This window comes from Caretta caretta, chromosome 3 (assembly GCF_965140235.1).
Source record: "Caretta caretta isolate rCarCar2 chromosome 3, rCarCar1.hap1, whole genome shotgun sequence".
Classification (NCBI taxonomy): domain Eukaryota; kingdom Metazoa; phylum Chordata; order Testudines; family Cheloniidae; genus Caretta; species Caretta caretta.
Window position 1 is genome coordinate 135,278,881 of NC_134208.1, and position 20,404 is coordinate 135,299,284.

General features: G+C 42.7%; 1 protein-coding gene across 3 annotated transcripts in view; it reads right to left on the reverse strand.

Annotated features, from left to right (window-relative positions):
• Positions 1 to 20,404, reverse strand: part of ARID4B (AT-rich interaction domain 4B) — a 142,442-nt gene that overhangs the window by 54,899 nt on the left and 67,139 nt on the right. For all 3 annotated transcript variants that reach the window (XM_075126910.1, XM_075126913.1, XM_075126909.1), the window contains exons 8-12: positions 18,995 to 19,133; positions 9,238 to 9,317; positions 7,659 to 7,732; positions 6,595 to 6,740; positions 397 to 469 (exon numbers count right to left, since the gene is read on the reverse strand). In XM_075126910.1, coding sequence (XP_074983011.1) covers positions 397 to 469; positions 6,595 to 6,740; positions 7,659 to 7,732; positions 9,238 to 9,317; positions 18,995 to 19,133 — 512 coding nt within the window. The remainder of the gene's footprint in view (positions 1 to 396; positions 470 to 6,594; positions 6,741 to 7,658; positions 7,733 to 9,237; positions 9,318 to 18,994; positions 19,134 to 20,404) is intronic.

A 20,404-nucleotide genomic window follows, 5' to 3' on the forward strand; every position in this document is an offset into this window, starting at 1 on the left:
AATGAATTAAACCATTCAAATGATATTTGTCATTCTAAAATGCATTTATTGAGGTATCTTATTAAAATTATGAAATGGAATGTATGCAGTAATAGAATTAAGAACAAAACTAGGCATTAAATGCACAGCTATCTACAACACAGGAATATAGTGTATGATATACAGGGGTATATGGAGCATATCCACTTATTTTGCAAAGCAGGGATATGTCTGCATTTTAGCATTCATGAATGCTGAGAAGACAAAGAGGGTCAAGTGACAGACTACAATCTCCCAGATCACAGGAAGAAAAGATGGATATGGCCACACTCATTCCCAAAAATGAATTGCAAAGCAATAGTGGGTCATAGCTCAAAGCTTCAATATACATTACATAACTGAAGATAAAACACCCACCTCTGTCTTCCATAAATTTGTATAACTGTTGTAGAAAATTCTCCCTTTCCTCTGGAAAAGGCTCTATTTCTTCCTAATATAAGTAATACAAGAAAAGAAAATTTATCACTTGTCTTGTTAAGCACTTCTAACTAGCAGACTTTAATATGGAAAACTATTGTTGCAAATGAAGTTTACATTACAAAGTTTGATTTACTGTAGAATTTAATGACACTGACAGCATGCTATACAGAGGGCATATGGTCTCTGAATGTTAAGCCATCTGGAAGCAGGAAAGGCTATTTCCAGCTAATAAAAACTATAAAACATATGGTTTGATCTTCATGGATTTTCAATAGATCATCATCAAAATGTCATAAGAATTCTTATAAATCAACACAAGCTCTCAATTGTGTTAAATTAGGCAGAAAACAGAGTCTGGTAGACACGAGTATTGCTCCTCAAAAGACTACACACAATTTTGAGATTCATTTGTCCTATAATTAGATGTGGTTATTCTTTAATGCCTGGATGGATTAAGTCACTTTTAAAGATGAAGTGGAAGGTAAAATTGTCCCTGCACTTTTTTCTTCAGTGGTTCCACAAGCCACTAGTAACACGCTGAGGCCAATGACATTACTCCTCTGGCAATGTGCATGCAGAGTACACAGTATACACAGAATTAATTAGAAACGAACAAATGCAGAATAGGTACATCAAAAATGTTTGTGGCTATTAAATTTATGACAGTAATAAACCCCTACATAGAATAACGATCAGCAGAGATCAATGGCAAGACACTGTGGCTCAGTCCAACAGCTCCTCCCAAGCTAGTTAGGAAATCCCCAGAAGTACCATGTGCCTCAACGGATATTAATTAATATTTCCCATATGAGTATCATCTTACTTCTAGTGTAATCAGAACTTCTAGGAATTTTAATCACTAAGTTTAAGATATTTCGAAGAGGCACGCAGACTAAGAGTTAGTTTCAATTCTTTGTATTCCTTTTAATTCTGACCCATAGCAGACTTTCTGTGAGTATAACTGATATATCATTTCTGTAAATAAAGAAAAATTACTTTGTCACCATATCAGCTTCATCTTTCCCATTCTACTTCTTACCCTAAGCATTATGACTTCACCAATCCAGAAGCAAGGAGACAAAAGTATTATTCATCAAGATTTGTGTAGACGCACCAGAGCTCAGCTGAGAAACTTACAAAATTTGAATACAATTACTAAGAATATGATATAGATAAAAAAGATAACTCCTCACTTAATAGCCTCAACAGGTGGAGGGATGAAAGTAGGACTGACAAAGGCTACAATTAACAGAATTACCAGTAAGAAGTTTTCTCTTGTTGTACGTGTCCTCTCCCTCATCCTATAACAAATACACTAATTGGATACACAGTGGAAGTCAAGAGGAAAACATACTTCTGATGTGTTGGCATATTCTCCATTTAACATTAATTAATAACAAAAACTTGCATAAAAGAGGGCCATATAGTAATTTAGCAGATCGTATGGGTGAAGGGTCAGCCCAAGTTGCTGACAGCAGCTAAAGATTCTTAATCTTTAGTATAAAGTGAGGGAAAAGAAATTCCCATACCAAACTACTAATGTGATCACTGACATAGCTAAAAGAAAAGGAGGACCTGTGGCACCTTAGAGACTAACAAATTTATTTGAGCATAAGCTTTCATGAGCTACTGCTCACTTCATCGGATGCATCCGCTGAAGTGATCTGTAGCTCACGAAAGCTTATGCTCAAATAAATTTGTTAGTCTCTAAAGTGCCACAAGTCCTCCTTTTCTTATTGCAGATACAGACTAACAGGGCTGCTACTCTGGAACCTGACATAGCTAAAGATCTTTCTTGACATCAAGGTGAAATAAGGGAGGTTGTGCTGGGTCTGACTGAAATAAATACCTTCTCTCGCATGTGAAAAGAAGAAACAAAATAACAGCCAGGGATATTTTGCAAAATGAGAAGTAGGACTGTATTCTATTTAGACCAAAAGTCTCAGATATTGTGGAAATTCAGGAGATTTCCTTCCCTGAAGTACTCTGGGTCAGAAGAGAAGGAAAAAAAGTTAGATTTGGCAAGTGGCTCACAACCAAGAAAATGCTTGTCACAAGAGAGTGACGACATAGAACCATAAGAGGTCAGGGAGGAAAGCACTGACCAGATGTTCCCAGGAAATTTAACTAGGGTTTCAAGAAGTATCATGTATACAATTTCCTTCAAGTGCTAAGAGAGCCAAAAAACAGAGGTGCTGTAGATACTGAGCAGAGTGCTGCAGATACTGCTACCATCCGTTGTGGACCCTATGGTATCTTACATTGCAATTTGACACTGCCAGCTGACTCAGGCTTACGGGGCTTGGGCTAAACGGCTGTTTAACTGCAGTGTAGACATTTAAGTTTGGGCTTCTGCCTGAGTTCTGGGATCTTCCCACTTCGTGGGGTCTTAGAGCTCCAGCCTGTGACCAAACATCTACACCGCAATTAAACAGCTCCTTAGTCCGAGCCCCATGAGCTCCAGTCAGTTAGCACGGCCCAGCTGCGGGTGTCTAGCTGCAGTGTAGACACACCCTAAGATACTATTTTTGAAGCACAAAGCAGATACTTGTAACACCAAGTACCAAAACTGCAAGTAGATATCCCTTGTTGTAATTAAATTCCCCACTAGATTCTAGAACAATGTGCTAATGGGACAGAATTAAGATTTGATATGCCAAGATCTACAGAAGAGCGTTTGTACATTCTCAGAGTGTGCAGACTCAATGGATTTCACAGGGGGACTGAAGTGAGACACTGTAGCAAGGCGAGTTAATGATCCCTGCTATTCTGAGAATCTTATGAAGAACCAGACTGACTGTACTTTGATGCCAAGGCATCTTGGGAGATTGTTAGATGCAGACCTATAACCTTCAATATTCTGCTATCTCAGCCTATTGCTACATTAGATAATCTCATCGGTGTTCACTCTGGGAATACCAGTGTACCTGTCAGCATTATGAAGGTTAAAGGAGTCAGCAAAGTAGCTCGTTTCTAACTTGAGGAAGCAAGCAGCTCCCTGCTAACACTCATACTATAAATATTTTATTATAACTCAAAGTGGATCCTGGTCCACACCTCCATATTTGGCTGAAGCTAGATTTAGTCCTCCTATTCCCATCATACTAGTAAAGGAGAAGAGACTGGGAGGCAGAGGACCATTTGGAGGGGGACACAGGATGGAAAGCAGCTTTAAAAAAAAAAAATCTAATCTCTCAGATTTCTATGGCACCTATCACCATGGTATCTAAGTGTGAAATGAAGATGATGGAAATGAAAAAACTGTTCCTACCCATGCCTTGAACGGCACAGTTAGAGAGGCCATGTGAGTAGTAATAAGGGAACCAATGAAATTCTTCATGGCCCAGGATGAGCTAGAGCAATCTGGAGGGGAAAGATTGTCTAGTTCCAAGAGTGCTCTCTCACATATTTTGTTGGCGGAGAAAGGCCATGCAGGGAACCCACAGAGCATAACAACTGAAATGGAAAGAGGAGACAGGAGAAAAACAGGGCAGGATCATATTGCTCCCACTCAAAAAAAGAAAGTGAAGCTCTAGCCGTTACTTTGCAAACCTCCAGCCCAGTAGATGCCAGAGACACTAGAGAAGCAATTTCAGAACTACCATAGCAAATCCCATTAGATTTGAAGGTGTCCAGAGCCAGGCTTGTTCACCAAGGCATTTAGGGAGCTTGCATGGGGAAGGAACAGCAACTCATGCTACACAAGCGAAGACAAGGCTGGCAGAAGGAGCTGTAGCTACCTCCCAAAGGCAAAGGCTCTAAAGGCCAAACCCTTAAAAACAGTAGTACTTAAGAGCTCAGATTCTCCTCACCCATGGCCTCCCAAGTGGACCTTCCAGGAGAAGTGAGCATAAGTAGGTGAGAATAAAAGACAGAGAAAGATATTGTTGCAGTTGGCAAACCCTGAAAGGACCATAGAAGGGCACCATATGAGGAGTAAGTGAGTCTGGAGAGGTGGCAGAATTCCAACCTCACACACCTGCAGCCTCCTGAAAAGCCCCAACCAGGGAAGATGGGTTGAGACACAGAGTACAGTAGTCGTTTAGGACCCAGACAGTTCAACCTTGTGTCTAATGCTCCAAAGGGTTGGGAGCACTAGGCTGCTGCATTGCAGTCAGCATTGCAGGGATGAATAACTTAGTCAAGAGAAACAGCCCCCACTCCCTGGCTAAAGGAGGGGTCCTCTGGACAGAGCCAGAATCTGAGCACCAGGAGAAAGTACAGAGGAAATAACAGAATCAAACCCCCTCCACACACACAGCCTCAGAGCCAGCTGTGAAGCAGAGTTCTTTCCTCTGACTTTCATCTTTTCTCGTCTTCTTTATTTCTGGACTGGAGACTGGGGGTGGGGGAAAGAACAGTTAATTAGAAGATAGGCACAGGACTGCACTCCATACTTCCAAAACAAAGGAGACAGACGTAGAAGAGGAGTGGGTGGGCTGGCGCCTTGCCTGAAAGTTCTTCTGCTTCTTTTTGTTAGGGTAGGCAGAGAGAGATAACGTCTAGTGAACCAATTCTAGCATAGGAGAGGAAAGAGGAGAGATACAACAAAGACATTTTTTGTAATTATTTGAAAAATTAAAAAAGTATTAGGACAAATTCATCCCTCATGTTTCACCACCACAAACTAGCGGAAGCCAGGGCTGATAGCAGAAAGTCCACCTGAAGGTTGAGAAATGGTACAAGCTACCTGCAACTTCCTCTCCACAAGGAGGCCTGGAGCAAGAAGGCCTAGCCCAGCAGTGCTAGGGATGTGCCAGCCCGGCCAACTAGGAGACATGCTGTTCAGTTTATCTCCCAAGGAGTTTCTGCCAGTGAGACTCCCATACTGGCCTGTATACGCTGCTTCCCCAGCAGAACCCCTATGCAAATGGTGGTGGAACGTGAATTTCCTTAGCATTTAAAACCTCCTTTAGAACAGCTGCCTCCAAAGGCGTGGGGTGGAGGGCAACTGAAAACTAATCATTAAGATAAAAACAGATATGTGTTTAAAGACAATTTTCAACTACCTTAAATATTACATTTCCTTTGCAGTGTCAGGTAAGAACACAAGACCAGCCATACTGGATCAGACCAAAGGTCCATCTAGCCCAGGATCCTGTCTTCCGAAAGTGGCCAATGTGAGGTGCCCCAGAGGGAATGAACAGAACAGGTAATCATCAAGTGATCCATCCTGTCGCCCATTCCCAGCTTCTGACAAACAGAGGCTAGGAATACCATCCCTACCCATCCTGGCTAATAGCCATTGATGGACCTCTCCTCCATGAACTTATCTAGTTCTTTTTGAACCCTGTTATAGTCTTGGCCTCCACAACATCCTCTGGCAAGGAGTTCCACAGGTTGTCTGTGCGTTGTGTGAAAAAATACATCCTTTTGTTTGTTTTAAACCTGCTGCCTATTAATTTCATTTGGTGAACCCTAGGTCTTGTGTTATGAGAAGGAGTAATTAACACTTACTTATTTACTTTCTCCACACCAGTCATAATTTTATAGACCTCCATCATATCCCTCTCCTTAGTCGTCTCTTTTCCAAGCTGAAAAGTCCCAGTCTTATTAATCGCTCCACATATGAAAGCCATTCCCTACCCATTTTTGTTGCAATAAATATAGGTACAATAAATATGTATTTTTAACCACAGCTAGGAGACATTCAGTCTCTACAATTAGCTTGTAAGCATGCTGTAGTCATGAACATGTATTAGTCAGGGGCATGTTCTGTTCTTTTTTCGAGTAACTGTAAGATGCACTTGGCAGCACATGTCTCTCACTCCCATCTCACCCCTTGCCCCACCCTGCCCTATCCCAACAACATAGCTCTTGGCCCTTACATATTACTGCTTCAGGTGCAGTGAGGGCTATATCTGATCCTAAGCTCGATCTTTGGATTTGGTCTTTCAGCTATCTTTAGCTCCTACTGATTCAGTCCTTTGACTGCATGTGTGAAGAGGTAGCTTCCTGAGTCCATTCACAGTTATTAATTTGGTTTCCACAGGGAGGTTTTACAAATAAGAATTTCATCTAAGAAAGACATGTGTGTTAAAGATACAAGGAGCAAGAAAATCTGTGCTCGTGAGTTCTAAGCAGAGTGCCAATATACAGCTGATGAAAACAGACAGTTTGCAATGTTATACTTGCCTCTTCTTCACTGCTATTATCCTCCTTTTCTTTTTCATCTTCGTCCTCTTCTTCAGCTTCACTGCTGGAGCTCTCCTCTTTCAACTCAGTCTTCCAGTTACTGGGAACAGTTCTGCTTTTACGGAATTCAAGGGCTTGGTCAAAGGCTGCAAGAAGACCAGCATTTATTAGCATTAGAAGAAGGATCCATTTGCTCCAAAAAAAAATTTAAAATAAAATAAAATAAAATAAAATAAAATAAAAGAAAAGAAAGAAAAGAAAGAAAGATTAGGGGAAGGCAAGGGAAGAGTGAGAATCCAAATCATAGGACTTTAGCAGTGTTGTTCCGCAGCCACTCCTTATCTGCATCCTTATGCAGAGGTGCTCAGCCATGCATACCCAGTAGTCTCTACATCAGGCACTCCAAGCTATTTACAGTTGTTACTATTTATGCTGAAGTGATGCCTAAAGGCACCAACCCCCTCTGTTAGGCCATGTACAAACACATAATTAAGAGGCATCCCTGTCCTAAAGAATTTAGGGTCCAAATTAATGACAAGATGCAACTTGTGGATAAATAAAAGGGTAGGAATCGGAAATAAAGAGGACTGAAGTAACAACAATATAAGCATTTATTTTGCAAAGATTAGTTGAGCACACAATGTAGCTTGCCAAAGAGCCCACCTCTTCAGCATGCAGAATGTGTGGAGGCAACCCTTTCAAGGCTATCCTGATGAGTGCACCATGGTGCAAACAACTTTATGAAGGTGCAACACAGGGGGGCCGGATTTCAGACAAAATCCATGAAGTTGGTTTCCACTACATTACTACTCCTTTTGTTTGTTGTTCCAGCATATATAATCAATGCATTACAGTTTTTATGCTTTTAAAGATTGTGCTTGATGACTTTTAGAAATGAAAAATTTCTATAAGTCTGTAGACAACGTCATAGGGAAGCCATATTTCTGTAATTTTACAGAATGCAAAAGCATGCTTTCTTACATATTTGGTGCAATATATACCACTAGCTAGTTGTAATTAATCAAGAAAAAAATGCTCTTTTTGTATTTAAAGGCTATTCTTACCTTGTTTTAACAAAGCATCAGGCTTTGGTGAAGTTTCACTAATTTCTTGAACATCTTTTCTTGGTACAGAAGCACTAAAGAATTTAAAAGAGTGTTGACAAGGCAACAATTATTTAAAGTATACTTCTTAAAAATCACATATTTTTAAAAGCCAGCATTTATCAAACTGGGGATCCTGACCCAAAGGGGGGGTCGCAAGGCTAAGGTCGTGAGATCAAGGATTACCATACATCAGATTTTCCCGGACCTGACCTTTTTTTTTGGTCCTCCGATCTCTGTCCGCGTAGATTTTTGAAATACAAACAAATGTCCGTGATTTTTCCTGGCTCATCCTGTTTCCTTGCCTTCAGAACTGGGTGGTCAGACAGCGGCGGCTGCTGGCTGGGGCGCCTACCGCTGGAGACAGTGCCATCACTCTGCAGCAGTGCAGAAGTAAGCGTGGAATAGTATGGTATTGCCATCCTAACTTCTGCACTACTGCTGGCGGGAGCACTGTCTTCAGATGTGGGCAGCTGGAGAGCTGTGGCTGCCCAGCTCTGAAGGCACAGCCACTGCCAGCAGCAGCGCAGAAGTAAAGGTGGCATGGTATGGTTACTTAGCTCTGTAGGGATGTGCACTGATGCCATGAAAGCTATGTCCAGAAACAAGGTGGCGGGGGGGAGGGGGGGTGCTAAGGTCATCACTGCCTGAAATATTTTCAAAGGGAGGGCCCAGAGAAGAAAAATAGTTTGACAACCCCTGTTATAAAGGGATAATATCAAACAATACACAGAGCTATTAAATGTGTAGAAAGAGCATATGAAATGTATCTGGACAATAAATCAATAAATCACGATTTATCATGCAAGTTTATTTCAATAAGACAATATCTTCTTCAGCAAGTTAAATATTGCTGACAGTTAATTAAAATATACCCTTTTCACTATTATAGTTTTGTACAGTATTAAAAAAATGGAGCTGAAAAAATCCTACTGCCTTAAAAATTTGAGTGGACCATGAGTAGGGCTCCATGTCTGTCATGGAAGTCGCAGAAGTCACAGATTCCATGACTGCCGTGATTTCTGCAGCGGCCGGTGTGGCTGACCCCAGGGCTGCCCAAACAGATGGCTTCAGGGTCAGCTGTTCAGGTGGCTCCGGGGACAGCCACACCATCCGCTGCTGGAGCGGCTCTGCAGCCAGCTGCTCAGATGGCCTCGCAGCCAGCCGTACTGGCTGCTGCTTGGGCAGCCCCGGGCAGCTGGTCCTAGGAACCTCCCGAGCAGCGGTGCCCATGGCAGCCAGAGCAGCAGCTGCTCTGGAAGTGGCCCCCAGCAGTTAGTGCCATTGCCCACCCCCTCTCCCCCAGGTTTAGTCAGGGGTATTTACAGTACAAGTCATGGACAGGTCATGGGACATGAATTTTTGATAATTGCCCGTGACCTGTCCAAGACTTTTACTAAAAATACCCATGATTAAATCGCAGCCTTAATCATGAGCATCCATTCATTAACACATTCAGGAAAGCATTTGCTTAACAGCAGGTGTCACACACTTTAGATGGTGCACATATTTAATTGGTAGCTTCTATGTTTCTACTCACAATTTACCATCCTTGAAAGAACGAACTAGAACATTGTCCTTTTTCACTGCAATATCATCACTACAATCTGGACAAACCACCTACAAAAAGATAAGAAAGAGGTAAACATTAAAAAAAAGATATGCTGCATTTATAACACTTTGAGGAAGTATTTAGAGCCTAACCAAGCAAGCCGCTTACCACCCTTACCTCCAACTGACTTCAATGGGAGTTGAGGGTGCTGAGCAACTCTCAGGATTTCACCTTTAAGGGCCAATCTTGCAAATGTTTAGGAGAGGAAATCTGCTCCTCTGTACAAGTGTTAGGGGCCCTTAGTGAGGAAAAAATGGTTACTCACCTTCTTGTAACTGTTGTTCTTTGAGTTATGTTGTTCACATCCATTCCAATCATGTGTGCATGCACTGCGTGCACAGTTGTTGGAAATTTTCCCCTTAGCAGCTCCTGGAGTGGCACCTTCATGGCACTCAATATATGACCCTGCCAACCTGACCCCCCTTCAGTTCCTTCTTGCCGGCTACTCCGACAGAGGGGAAGGAGTGTGGGTATTGGAATGGACGTGAACAACACATCTCGAAGAACAACAGTTACAAGAAGGTGCGCAACCATTTTTTCTTCTTTGAGTGCTTGTTCATGTCGATTCCAATCAGGTGACTCCCAAGCTGTCCCCTAGAGGTGGGGTCGGAGTTAAGGAACCATTGATTGGAGAACTGCCCTGCCAAAAGCTGCATCCTCTCTGGCATGCCGTGTGATGGCATAATGGGTAATAAACGTGTGCATGGATGACCAGGTCGCTGCTCTGGAGATCTCCTGGATGGGCATCTGAGCCAGGAAAGCAGTGGATGAGGCTTGAGCCTTCGTCGAGTGCGGTGTAATAGGTGAAGCTGGAACCTTGGCGAGGGTGTAGCAAGTACGGATGCAGTCCGTGATCCATGATGAAATGCGCTGTGAGGAGTCCTTTTATCCAGTCTGCCACTGCTATGAACAGTTGGTTCGATTTCCTGAAAGGTTTCGTGCACTCAATGTACAATGCTAGCACTCTCCGGACATCTAGCGAATGAAGACTCTGCTCCCACGCATTGACATGCGGCCTAGGATAGAAGACTGGTAGAAAAATGTCTTGTTCAGTGTGGAATTGAGATACCACCTTAGCAGGAAGGCTGGGTGAGGCCTGAGCTGTACCTTGTCCTTATGGAAGACCGTGGTCTGTGTGTGTGTGGTGTGTGTGTTTAGTGCTTTTAACTCAGACACCCTCCTGGCTGAAGTGATGGCAACCAGGAACGCTACCTTCCATGAGAGATACAGAAGGGAGATGTAGCCAGTGGTTCAAATGGGACTCCCATTAGTTTGGAGAGGACCAGACTGAGATCCCAAATGGGTACAGGTTGTCAGGAATGTGGGTACAGCCTTTCCAAACCCTTGAGGAAACGGCCTACCCTGGAGCTGGTGAATACAGAGTGCCCTGACTCTCCTGGGTGAAACGCTGAGATGGTCGCAAGGTGTACCCTGATAGATGATCCTGCCAATCCTTGCTGTTTCAGATGTAGTAGGTATTCCAGGATGAGTGGTCTAGAAGTCTGAAGTGGAGATGTGAGACACTGCTCACACCAGCACAAGAACCTTTTCCACTTAGCTAGATAAGTGGCCCTGGTGGAAGGTTTCCTGCTACCAAGCAATACCTCCTTCACCGAATTCAAGCATTGGAGCTCCGTTGGGTTTAACCATGAAGCTTCCAAGCCGTGAGATGAAGAGATTGGAGGTCTGGGTGAAGGAGGCGACCATGGTCTTGTGTGATCAGATCTGGGTAAAGTGGCAGTGCTATAGGGGTGTCCACAGACATCTCCAGAAGCATGGAGTACCAATGTTGTCGTGGCCACACTGGGGCCAGGATGATCATGTCTGCTGTCTCTGTGGATCCTGAGCAGCATCTTGTGGACCAGTGGGACCAGCGGGAAGGCATACATGAGGTGTCCCCCCAAGGTAGCAGGAACGCATCCGAGATGCAGCCCAGACTGTGTTTCTGGAAGGAGCAGAAAGTTGGACACTTCCTGTTGCTCCTGGTGGTGAACAGGTTCACCTGGGGAAAGCCCCACCTTTGGAAGATGGAATGTAAGACATCCAGATGGACTGACCACTTGTGTTTGAGAAACGACCTGCTGAGACGGTCTGCAATCTCATTCTGCAGGCCTGGGAGACTGGACACCTCCAGGTGAATAGAGTGGGTGATACAGAAATCCCAAAGCTGAAGAGCTTCCTGACAGAGAGGGGAGGAGCGGGCTCTGCCCTGTTTGTTTATGTAAAACATGGCGGTGGTATTGTGCACTTGAAGTCTGTCCTTGAAGGTCTGGCAGGCTAGTCTCACCGCTCTGAGCTCCTTTATATTGATGTGGAGCGGGATCTCGGACTGCGACCACCTGCCCTGAGTCTGTAGATCTCCTAGGTGGGACCCCCAACCAAGGTCTGATGCGTCCGTTACTAAGGTCATGGATGCCTGAGGAGCGCTGAATGGGACTCCCTTGCACACCATGCGAGGGTCCAGCCACCAGCATAGGGTGTCAAGGACTCGTCCTGGCACTGTTACTACCGAATCCAAACTATGTCAGCCTGGGTGATAAACTGAAGCGAGCCAAGCCTGGAGTGGCTTGAGTCTCAGTCTGGCATGTCTGACCACATAGATGCATGCTGCCATGTGTCTGAGGAGACTCAGGAATACCCTTGCAGTCGTGGTGGGGTACCGCTTGAGAGTCTGAATGATTCCTGTTAGTGCTTGGAATCTGGACCCCGGCAATACCGCTCTCACCTGAACCAACCATGTCTAGCACCACCTCAATGAATTCTATTCTTTGGGTCAGTGACAACGTCAACTTGTCCATGTTGAGGAGGAGACCCAGTCTCTGGAAGGTATTTGTGACTAACCAGACTTGGGATTCCACCTCCTCCCTGGAACACCCCCGAAGCAGCCAGTCGTCGAGATAGGGATACACCTGTACCTGCCTCTTGGAGAAAGGTCGTGACCACCAACATGCACTTGGTGAACACCCGGAGGACCGCTGATAAACCGAATGGGAGCACCGTAAACTGGTAGCGCTTGTGATCGACCACAAACCTCAAGAAATGTCTGTGGGCCAGACAAATGGCTATGTGGAAGTATGCAACTTTCATGTCGAGGGCAGCATACCAGTCCCCCGGATCCATGGAGGGAATGATCGAACTCAGAGAGACCATGTGGAACTTCAACTTTACCATAAACTGGTTGTGTCCTCGCAGGTCTAAGATGGGTCTCAGACCCCCCCTTAGCTTTCGGGATTAGCAAGTAATGGGAGTAGAACCTCTTGCCCCTTAGTTCCTGAGGAACCTCCTCCACTTCCCCTAAGGCGAGGAGCGATGCACCTCCTGGACAAGGAGTTGATCATGAGAAGGGTCCCTGAAGATAGACAGGGAACGGGGGTGGGAGAGAGGGGAGGAGCAGAATTGGAGAGAATATCCCACCTTTACCGTGCGAAGGACCCAACTGTCCGATGTTATAAGGGACAATGCATGGTAGAAGTGGGATAGATGGTTCAGAAAGCAGGGGAAAGGATCCAGTATGGAGTCTGGCACGCTGTCCTCAGGCGCCCCATCAAAACCCTTGTTTGGATCCTGACTGTGGCTTAGTCAGACCCTGGCCCTGGCGTGACGATTGGTTAGGAGGCCTACGCCTATTGTTCTTGCCCCTATGGCGGTGAGGATCCTGCCTTGGGTGGGGTTGATATTGCCTCTGCTGTTGCTGTGATTGAGGCTTGAAAGGTTTTCTCTGGGTAGCAGGTGTATGTATCCCCAGAGACTTCATTGTTGCCCTTGAATCTTTGAGGCTATGGAACCTCGAGTCTGTCTGGTCTGAAAACAGCCCTGCACCCTCAAAGGGAAGGTCCTGCAGGGTCTGTTGGACCTCTGGGGGAAGACCTGAAGCCTGGAGTCAGGAGGTTCTCCTCATGACCATCCCTTAGGAGATGGTTCATGCCTCCGAGTCAGCCGCATCAAGGGAGGCTGAAGGGCCAATGCCTTCCCCTCCTCAACCAGAGCTGAGAACTCCACTCTTGACTCTTCAGGGAGCGTCTCTTTGTACTTGGACATATCATCCCAAGAGTTAAAGAAGGCGCCGCTCCAGGGGGTTCCTTAGCCGACCCAACGGGAGCTGCTAAGGGAAAAGTTTCTGACGACCGTGCATGTGGCATGTGCACACCTGATTGGAACTGACATGAACAAGCACTCGAAGAAGAATTTTTATTATGCAGACTGAATTTTTTAAAAATAAACTATAAAATATGTGCCAAGCAAAGGCACTGGCACCCACAAAACAATGTTTAAAAATAAACCCAGCAACAGCATAAATATAATGCAAATTAATCAACCCCCCAAGTCCTACAGCACCTCAACCAGCCTTACCCAACTTTGGGGGGGAGGGATAGCTCAGTGGTTTGAGCATTGGCCTGCTAAACCCAGGGTTGTGAGTTCAATCCTTGAGGGGGCCATTTAGGGATCTGGGGCAAACACTGGGGACTGGTCTTGCTTTGAGCAGGGGGTTGGACTAGATGACCTCCTGAGGTCCCTTCCAACTCTGATATTCTATGATTCTATGATTCTATGTGCAAGGGGAGGGCCTTGGCGAATGCCATGAAGGCTGGCAACTCTGGATGTTATGGACCTGAGGAGAAAGGGGTTCCAAACATCTGGGACCTAAAGTAGAGTGCCCTGCCAGCCACCCCCACCTCTTATAGTAATGGAGCTTCAGTGCAGGCGACTCTACTGACTGCACTTGTCCCAGGGTATCACTGGGATAGAGACAATTTCTTAGATAGGTATATCTTATGCAATGTAGGACATTATAGGTCAAATGAACATCTACAATCAATTTGGAAATCAACAGATAGCTGGTGCATTTTGTAGAGCATAGGTTCCATCTGCTCACAAAGAGAAATACTGTTTAATAAGCAGCACATCAAATTCTGCACCAGCTGCAGTTTCTGAATAGATTAAGTAGTAGCCCCATGCAGAGAACATTACAGCAGTCTTATTTCAAGGCGACAAAGGTATGGATCACTGTTGCTAGGCCCAAGAAACAGATGCAACCTCCTAACTATCTGCAAATTGAAAAAGGCCATCTTGGCTGTAGCTGTTACCTGATCTTCTAATAGCATCCAGGACCCCAAAATTGTACACCTGGTCAATCAAAGGCAAATGCACATCCTCAAAGGAGAAGAAACAGCACCCACACACTATCACTTCAGGTGACTTACCTCAACCAACACCACTTCAGTCTTTTCTGGATCAAATCTCAGCCAACTAGCCCTCCTCTATGCTCTAATCTCCAGATAATAAGTAATGCAAACCAATAGCTCCAGATGAGTCACTGGAGATGGAATTATAAAGCTGCAGGGAATCAGCAGACTGAAAATAATGCAACCCAAGCCACCTCACTAACTTTTCCAAAGGTCTCATGTACACATTAAACCAGAGGGATGACAAGATGGAGCCCTACAGAACACCCTCTCTAACAACATTCAGGTAGGTTAGATCAAGACTATATAAGAGCAGCCTCTAGTATACTCCTCATCAAAATTAGGTCTTTAAATTAAAGGCAACATGGTCTAACGCAGGGGTAGTCAGTTATTTTTCGCAAGGTCCAAATTTCTTGGTCAACGTACAGGCAAGGTCCAGATGCCAGAGACAATAATAAAAAATAACAATGATAGTAAGCAAATAAAAAGATTTCGGGGTCCGTTCAAAAGTGCCTGGTGGTCCAGATTTGGCCCATGGTCCAGTTATTGACTACCTCTGGTCTAGTGCACTTAAACACAGGACTGTGAGCCAGAGTCCTCACTTCTAACCTTGGCTTACTGACTCACTGTGTAGGTTCAAACAAGCCTATGAACCTCTCCCTACCACAGAGGAATATTCTGAGAATTAGGGTTTGCCCAAAAAGAAAAGGAGGACTTGTGGCACCTTAGAGACTAACCAATTTATCTGAGCATAAGCTTTCATGAGCTACAGCTCACTTCATCGCATGCATCCGATGAAGTGAGCTGTAGCTCACGAAAGCTTATGCTCAGATAAATTGGTTAGTCTCTAAGGTGCCACAAGTACTCCTTTTCTTTTTGCGAATACAGACTAACACGGCTGCTACTCTGAAACTGGTCAAGGTTTGCCCAGTATCTTGACTAAGCATAGCATTTCAGAAGCATCAAAGCTATTCCATCTTTTTTGCGGTCCAGAGAATATGTACTATGATACCAAATACAGTATAACAGAGTGAAAAAAACACATGCTGTGAAGTGTATTATTCAGCATTTTAAGTATATGTCTCTGTTATTCATACCAATATATAGTCATTATTAACTATAATGTACAATAAAATTAAGCCAAAGTTTCTCTACAACAAAATAACGTTATTTAGAAGATTAAATTTAAGGAGGCACTAAATCCTTGGCTCACGAACTGAGAAAATAAACCCTTGGAGGCAGGCATCTTATCTTTTTGGCACTAACTTTACACTATACACAATGTGCTGTGTATATTTATGGAGCCGCATAACCGATTACAAAGTTAACTTGAGGGTGGTTCCTGACAAGGCACTGAAATAAGTTCTCTTTCTCCTCTTGCCTCTACACCACATACTTCGTAGTACTTGGGAAGAATTAGTCCTCACAGCCACAATGGGGACTAACTTTATTTTTAAACTATATTTTAAAAATGCCCTCTGGTTAATTTGAGACAGGGTATGTTTCTGTAATTTGTACAGATTACACATTTTTAAGTTTTAACTGCAAGATTATGAGAATAAGTAAACCACAGCAACAAAAAGGCAGCAGTGAGTTTATTAATCATTTGTTGAGCACCAACAGTATACTCTGTATTGGCACATGATTAGGTAGAAAATGATGTATGAAACAGAAGAGTTTAAATTGGAGAAGAATGAGTGGAAGGGTGAGCAGCAGAACAAGTCTCGCATCTTGTTTTTTCAAGAGACAGTAACAACAAATTGTAAAATTATATTAAAGTAGATCCACTGTTTGCATTAACACCTTACATTATGAAACACAAATTTTAAAATCTAATTTGCTTTTCACTATTTATACTCTTCATTTGCTTTGGTATTTACTCAGTTTGGATAATGAAAGAGACTTCAATTTCACTTTTGTATTACAACATTTACGTTCTCTATACTGAAGAGAGTTGTATAAATACAAAAGGGATCTTACTTCTAGTCATATTAGGTTTGGTTAAAACAGTATGATCTACTGAAAGAGAATGATGTTGTTTGCTCAAGGAGGGTTATAGCTTGAAGCAGTTAAACCCACAACCAACCAGAATACTTCTGACTAAGATTACTTTTTTGAGAAAAAACCATACACACACCCTTGTTTTTAAAAAGAAAAGGAGGACTTGTGGCACCTTAGAGACTAACAAATTTTTTTGAGCATAAGCTTTCGTGAGCTCACGAAAGCTTATGCTCAAATACATTTCTAAGTCTCTAAGGTGCCACAAGTCCTCCTTTTCTTTTTGCGGATACAGACTAACACAGCTGCTACTCTGAAACCTTTTTTTAAGAAAATTAAGTACATTGAACAACAACTATGTTGTCCTATGAAATTTCATAAGAGTGATGTTCTACTTTCTGACCCATGGGAAATTCGCACAACAGTACTATGTGGGGAAATGTAAACTTCATACTTGAGAGTAGGACAGAGCTTCTGAACTATGACTACTTACAAACCCTCCCCTCCATATGTATTACTCTGACAGTGGCTTGCAAAGGGTAGATCTCTGTGGAATAAAGTTTTGTGTAAAATAATCTGTGCTGACTAGGACAGCACTAAAAACTCTGAAAATAACCTGTCCCAAGCATGGAAGTTTTCATTTTGCCAATTCAAGTAGAGGCTTATTTTTGAGACTTTCTTCTCAGTTCCAGATTGTCCAGGTAAGCAACAGAGACAACACTATGTTATTATTATGGCTAATGTTATTGGCTACACTGGCAACAACCTGAGAGATTAAAATTGCTGGGTTTTGGTCACAGTGGTGGGGAAGTTTTATTTGCAAACCGTGCTGCACTACTGAACTAACTTTGAAGTATGCTGTAGTTTTAAATAATGACTGCCCCTTTGGTCTCTGTGAGAGAGGGATATGTGGTGATTAAAAAATATTGCTAAACTTCTCGATTTGTAATCCTCAGGACAAATACCCCAGAGAATACTTATTTTGTTTACCTAATAATTTCCAAGAAATACCAAGCTATTTTAATCTCCAAGAAAAAGCCAAAAGAAACATCTCCTGCCTTCACCAAGACCCTGGAAAGATGCATTGTAACCAATCCAGCTATACTTGAAGATCTTATCTCCCAGCTACCTTGAGTAACACTACCATTGATTTTCAGATAAACCCAATCCTACTGGAGGTTGCCAAAGGTACAATCAAGGGAACCTGTTGATCAGTTATGAGTGTGTCCAGGAAGCCTGTCCAACCAAAGGGACATAAAAAGGTTTAAACTAATAGAACTGATTGTCTCAAGAGGTACTGAACAGGAGGTATGGGGATACGCCACCATAGTTTTAAGTACAGCCTTCAATTAAGTAAAATGTTTTATTTCTTTACTTATTTTTAGTTTTTCATAATGCTACCATCCACTGACAAGAACATCTCACTGCTAAAAGAAAAGGAGTACTTGTGGCACCTTAGAGACTAACCAATTTATCTGAGCATAAACTTTCGTGAGCTACAAGTACTCCTTTTCTTTTTGCGAATACAGACTAACACGGCTGTTACTCTGAAACATCTCACTGCTAGATATTCTGCCCTTTTTTGGCTAGCTTTTGCCGGCTTTGTTGATTCTCCCCTCCGAGCCTCCTCACCCCGACCTCAACAGGCACTGCTGCACTCCCTCGGAAAGCCACTGGACTGCACAGCAAGCCACAGGAGGAGGGGAGTAGCAAGTTTCAGAGTGAGAGCAGAAGATGACAGCTACTGCACTCACCAGGGCTCTTGGTGCAGTACAGCAACTTTTCAACAGAGGGAGTGCACAGGCCTCTTTGCTAAAAAGAAAAATAAAGAGTCTTCAGCAAGTCTGCCCCAAGAGCCAAAGAGAAATGAGCAGAATACCTCACAATGAAAAATTCATAGCCATTCTTATACTATGTATGAGAAAACCATTTTCTAAGTATACCGGCCAGATGCAAATGAAGTTTTAGGTGTTTTAGGTGTTTTCAATTAAAAAAAAAAAAGCATTAGTTAAAATCAGATATTTAGTCAAAGATAGTTAAGTGGAAATTTCCTTTAAAACATGATAGTAATCTATCTTTGTATTCAGCTAGAAAGATCATGGAAGAACAAAATAAGGTACTTATTCAGTTACTGAGCATTTCTTAAATTATCCCTTTTAATGAATCTTGGTATTGAAATAAAAATCACAGTAATCTAGAAAAGCTAACACTGGTTATTTAGCAGTGAGCCCTAATTAACACAAGTTATTCAAGTGAAATTAAGAAAATCAGTAAGTCTGATTATTTGGAAGATTACAACCACATTAGCATTTGCTTTTATTAGCAAACTTTTTTGATATATATTTCCCCTGGACAATTATGATACTGTTTAATGTTAAGAAACATACTATTGTGTACATTGGTTGCATGTGAGTCACACAGGACAAAGAAAAAAGGACAATTACTATTCATTTGGTGCTTATAAAAGATTAAAAGCCTCTACAAAATAAAAATTAAACACTTACCAAGGCTGGAAACCACAGAACTTTCTTTTTATCCACATTAACATAGTCTACACACACGACTTTTCCTAGTAGTTCATCAGTTTGTTTCCTATCATCTTCATCTTCATCACTGGATGAGGATGAAGATTCTTCTTCTGGGCTACAATGGGAAACAAGAGAGACTTAAACTAAACTTCATGATAGTGTATAGGTTTATAACCTGCCAATCAGAGAGGGTACAAAGCTAACTATCTGAAACGAAATTAAAGCATGGATAAGAGGAGATTTTTTTTCAATTTACTATAGGAAATTTACAAAAATAGAAAAGGCTCCACATACTGTAACTCCAAAGAATTTTCAGGATGCAGTTTGATCACCACAGCATAAAAACCCAAATCACAGAACTTATTAAATCTTTAAATGCCTTCTTTTTTTTTTCCAGAGAGACAAGGTGAGTGAGGTAATATCTTTTATTGGAACATCTCCTGTTGGTGAAAGAGACAAGCTTTCGAGCTTACACAGAGCTCTTATTCAGGTCTGGGAAATGTACTCAGAGTGCCACAGCTAAACGCAGGTGGAACAGACTGTTTAACTTAAGTAGTTAACACATATGGAAACTCCACAGCATGAAGAAAAGGAAGCAAAGCTCAACAGCAACCCTTGTGTTTAGCTGTGACACTGAAGTGTCCAGCAATGCTCAGGCTACATGGAGGGAGAGAACTGAATCAGTTAGCCAGAAATCAGAATAGTCGAACATTTTCAGGGGCCTCAAGTGTCTCTTTAGGAATAGAGTTTCTTTCAACTAGAATGGAGAACCTGGTAGAACTGAAACCAAGAAAAGGTCTGCCTTTGGGACAGACTCCTCACAAATCTTGTCCTTTGGAAATCTGTATTATTTGGACTTGGCTGCTAGGAGAACTTATAGGCAAAGTTTTACAACTAGAAAGGGCCGAGGATTTAATGGCTAGATAGATAGGAAAGACGCCTTCTTCTGTGTCACCTTTCAATACAATTTTGCTATTCTTTAGTGGTCTGTTCTCCAATGACTGAAGTGTGAGATAAGGTGAATAACTGGAGGATTTAAAAAAAGTGTTACATGTCTCAATTTCCCTCCCAAATATATCTTTTCGTTTCCTTCTTTATCATGTTGTTAAGCATTTTTCCCCATTTTTTTTTAAATAGCAATCGCATACATTGATAATATTTTTAAAGAAGTCTTTCAGGCTGCTTCATAAGACTTTGGAACCTCTTGTAGAAAGAGGAGGAGGAGTCGATAACCCCAATGTCTTTGTCAGATCAGTCAGTATGGTGGAGGGACAGCAGGGGAGTGGGGCAATAGAGAAATTGCTGCTGAGCTTTCCGTCAGTGTGGGCACAATTTGCCTTTCCTTTACTTCAGTTCAGTCAGTGTCGACAATAAGATAAAAATAAC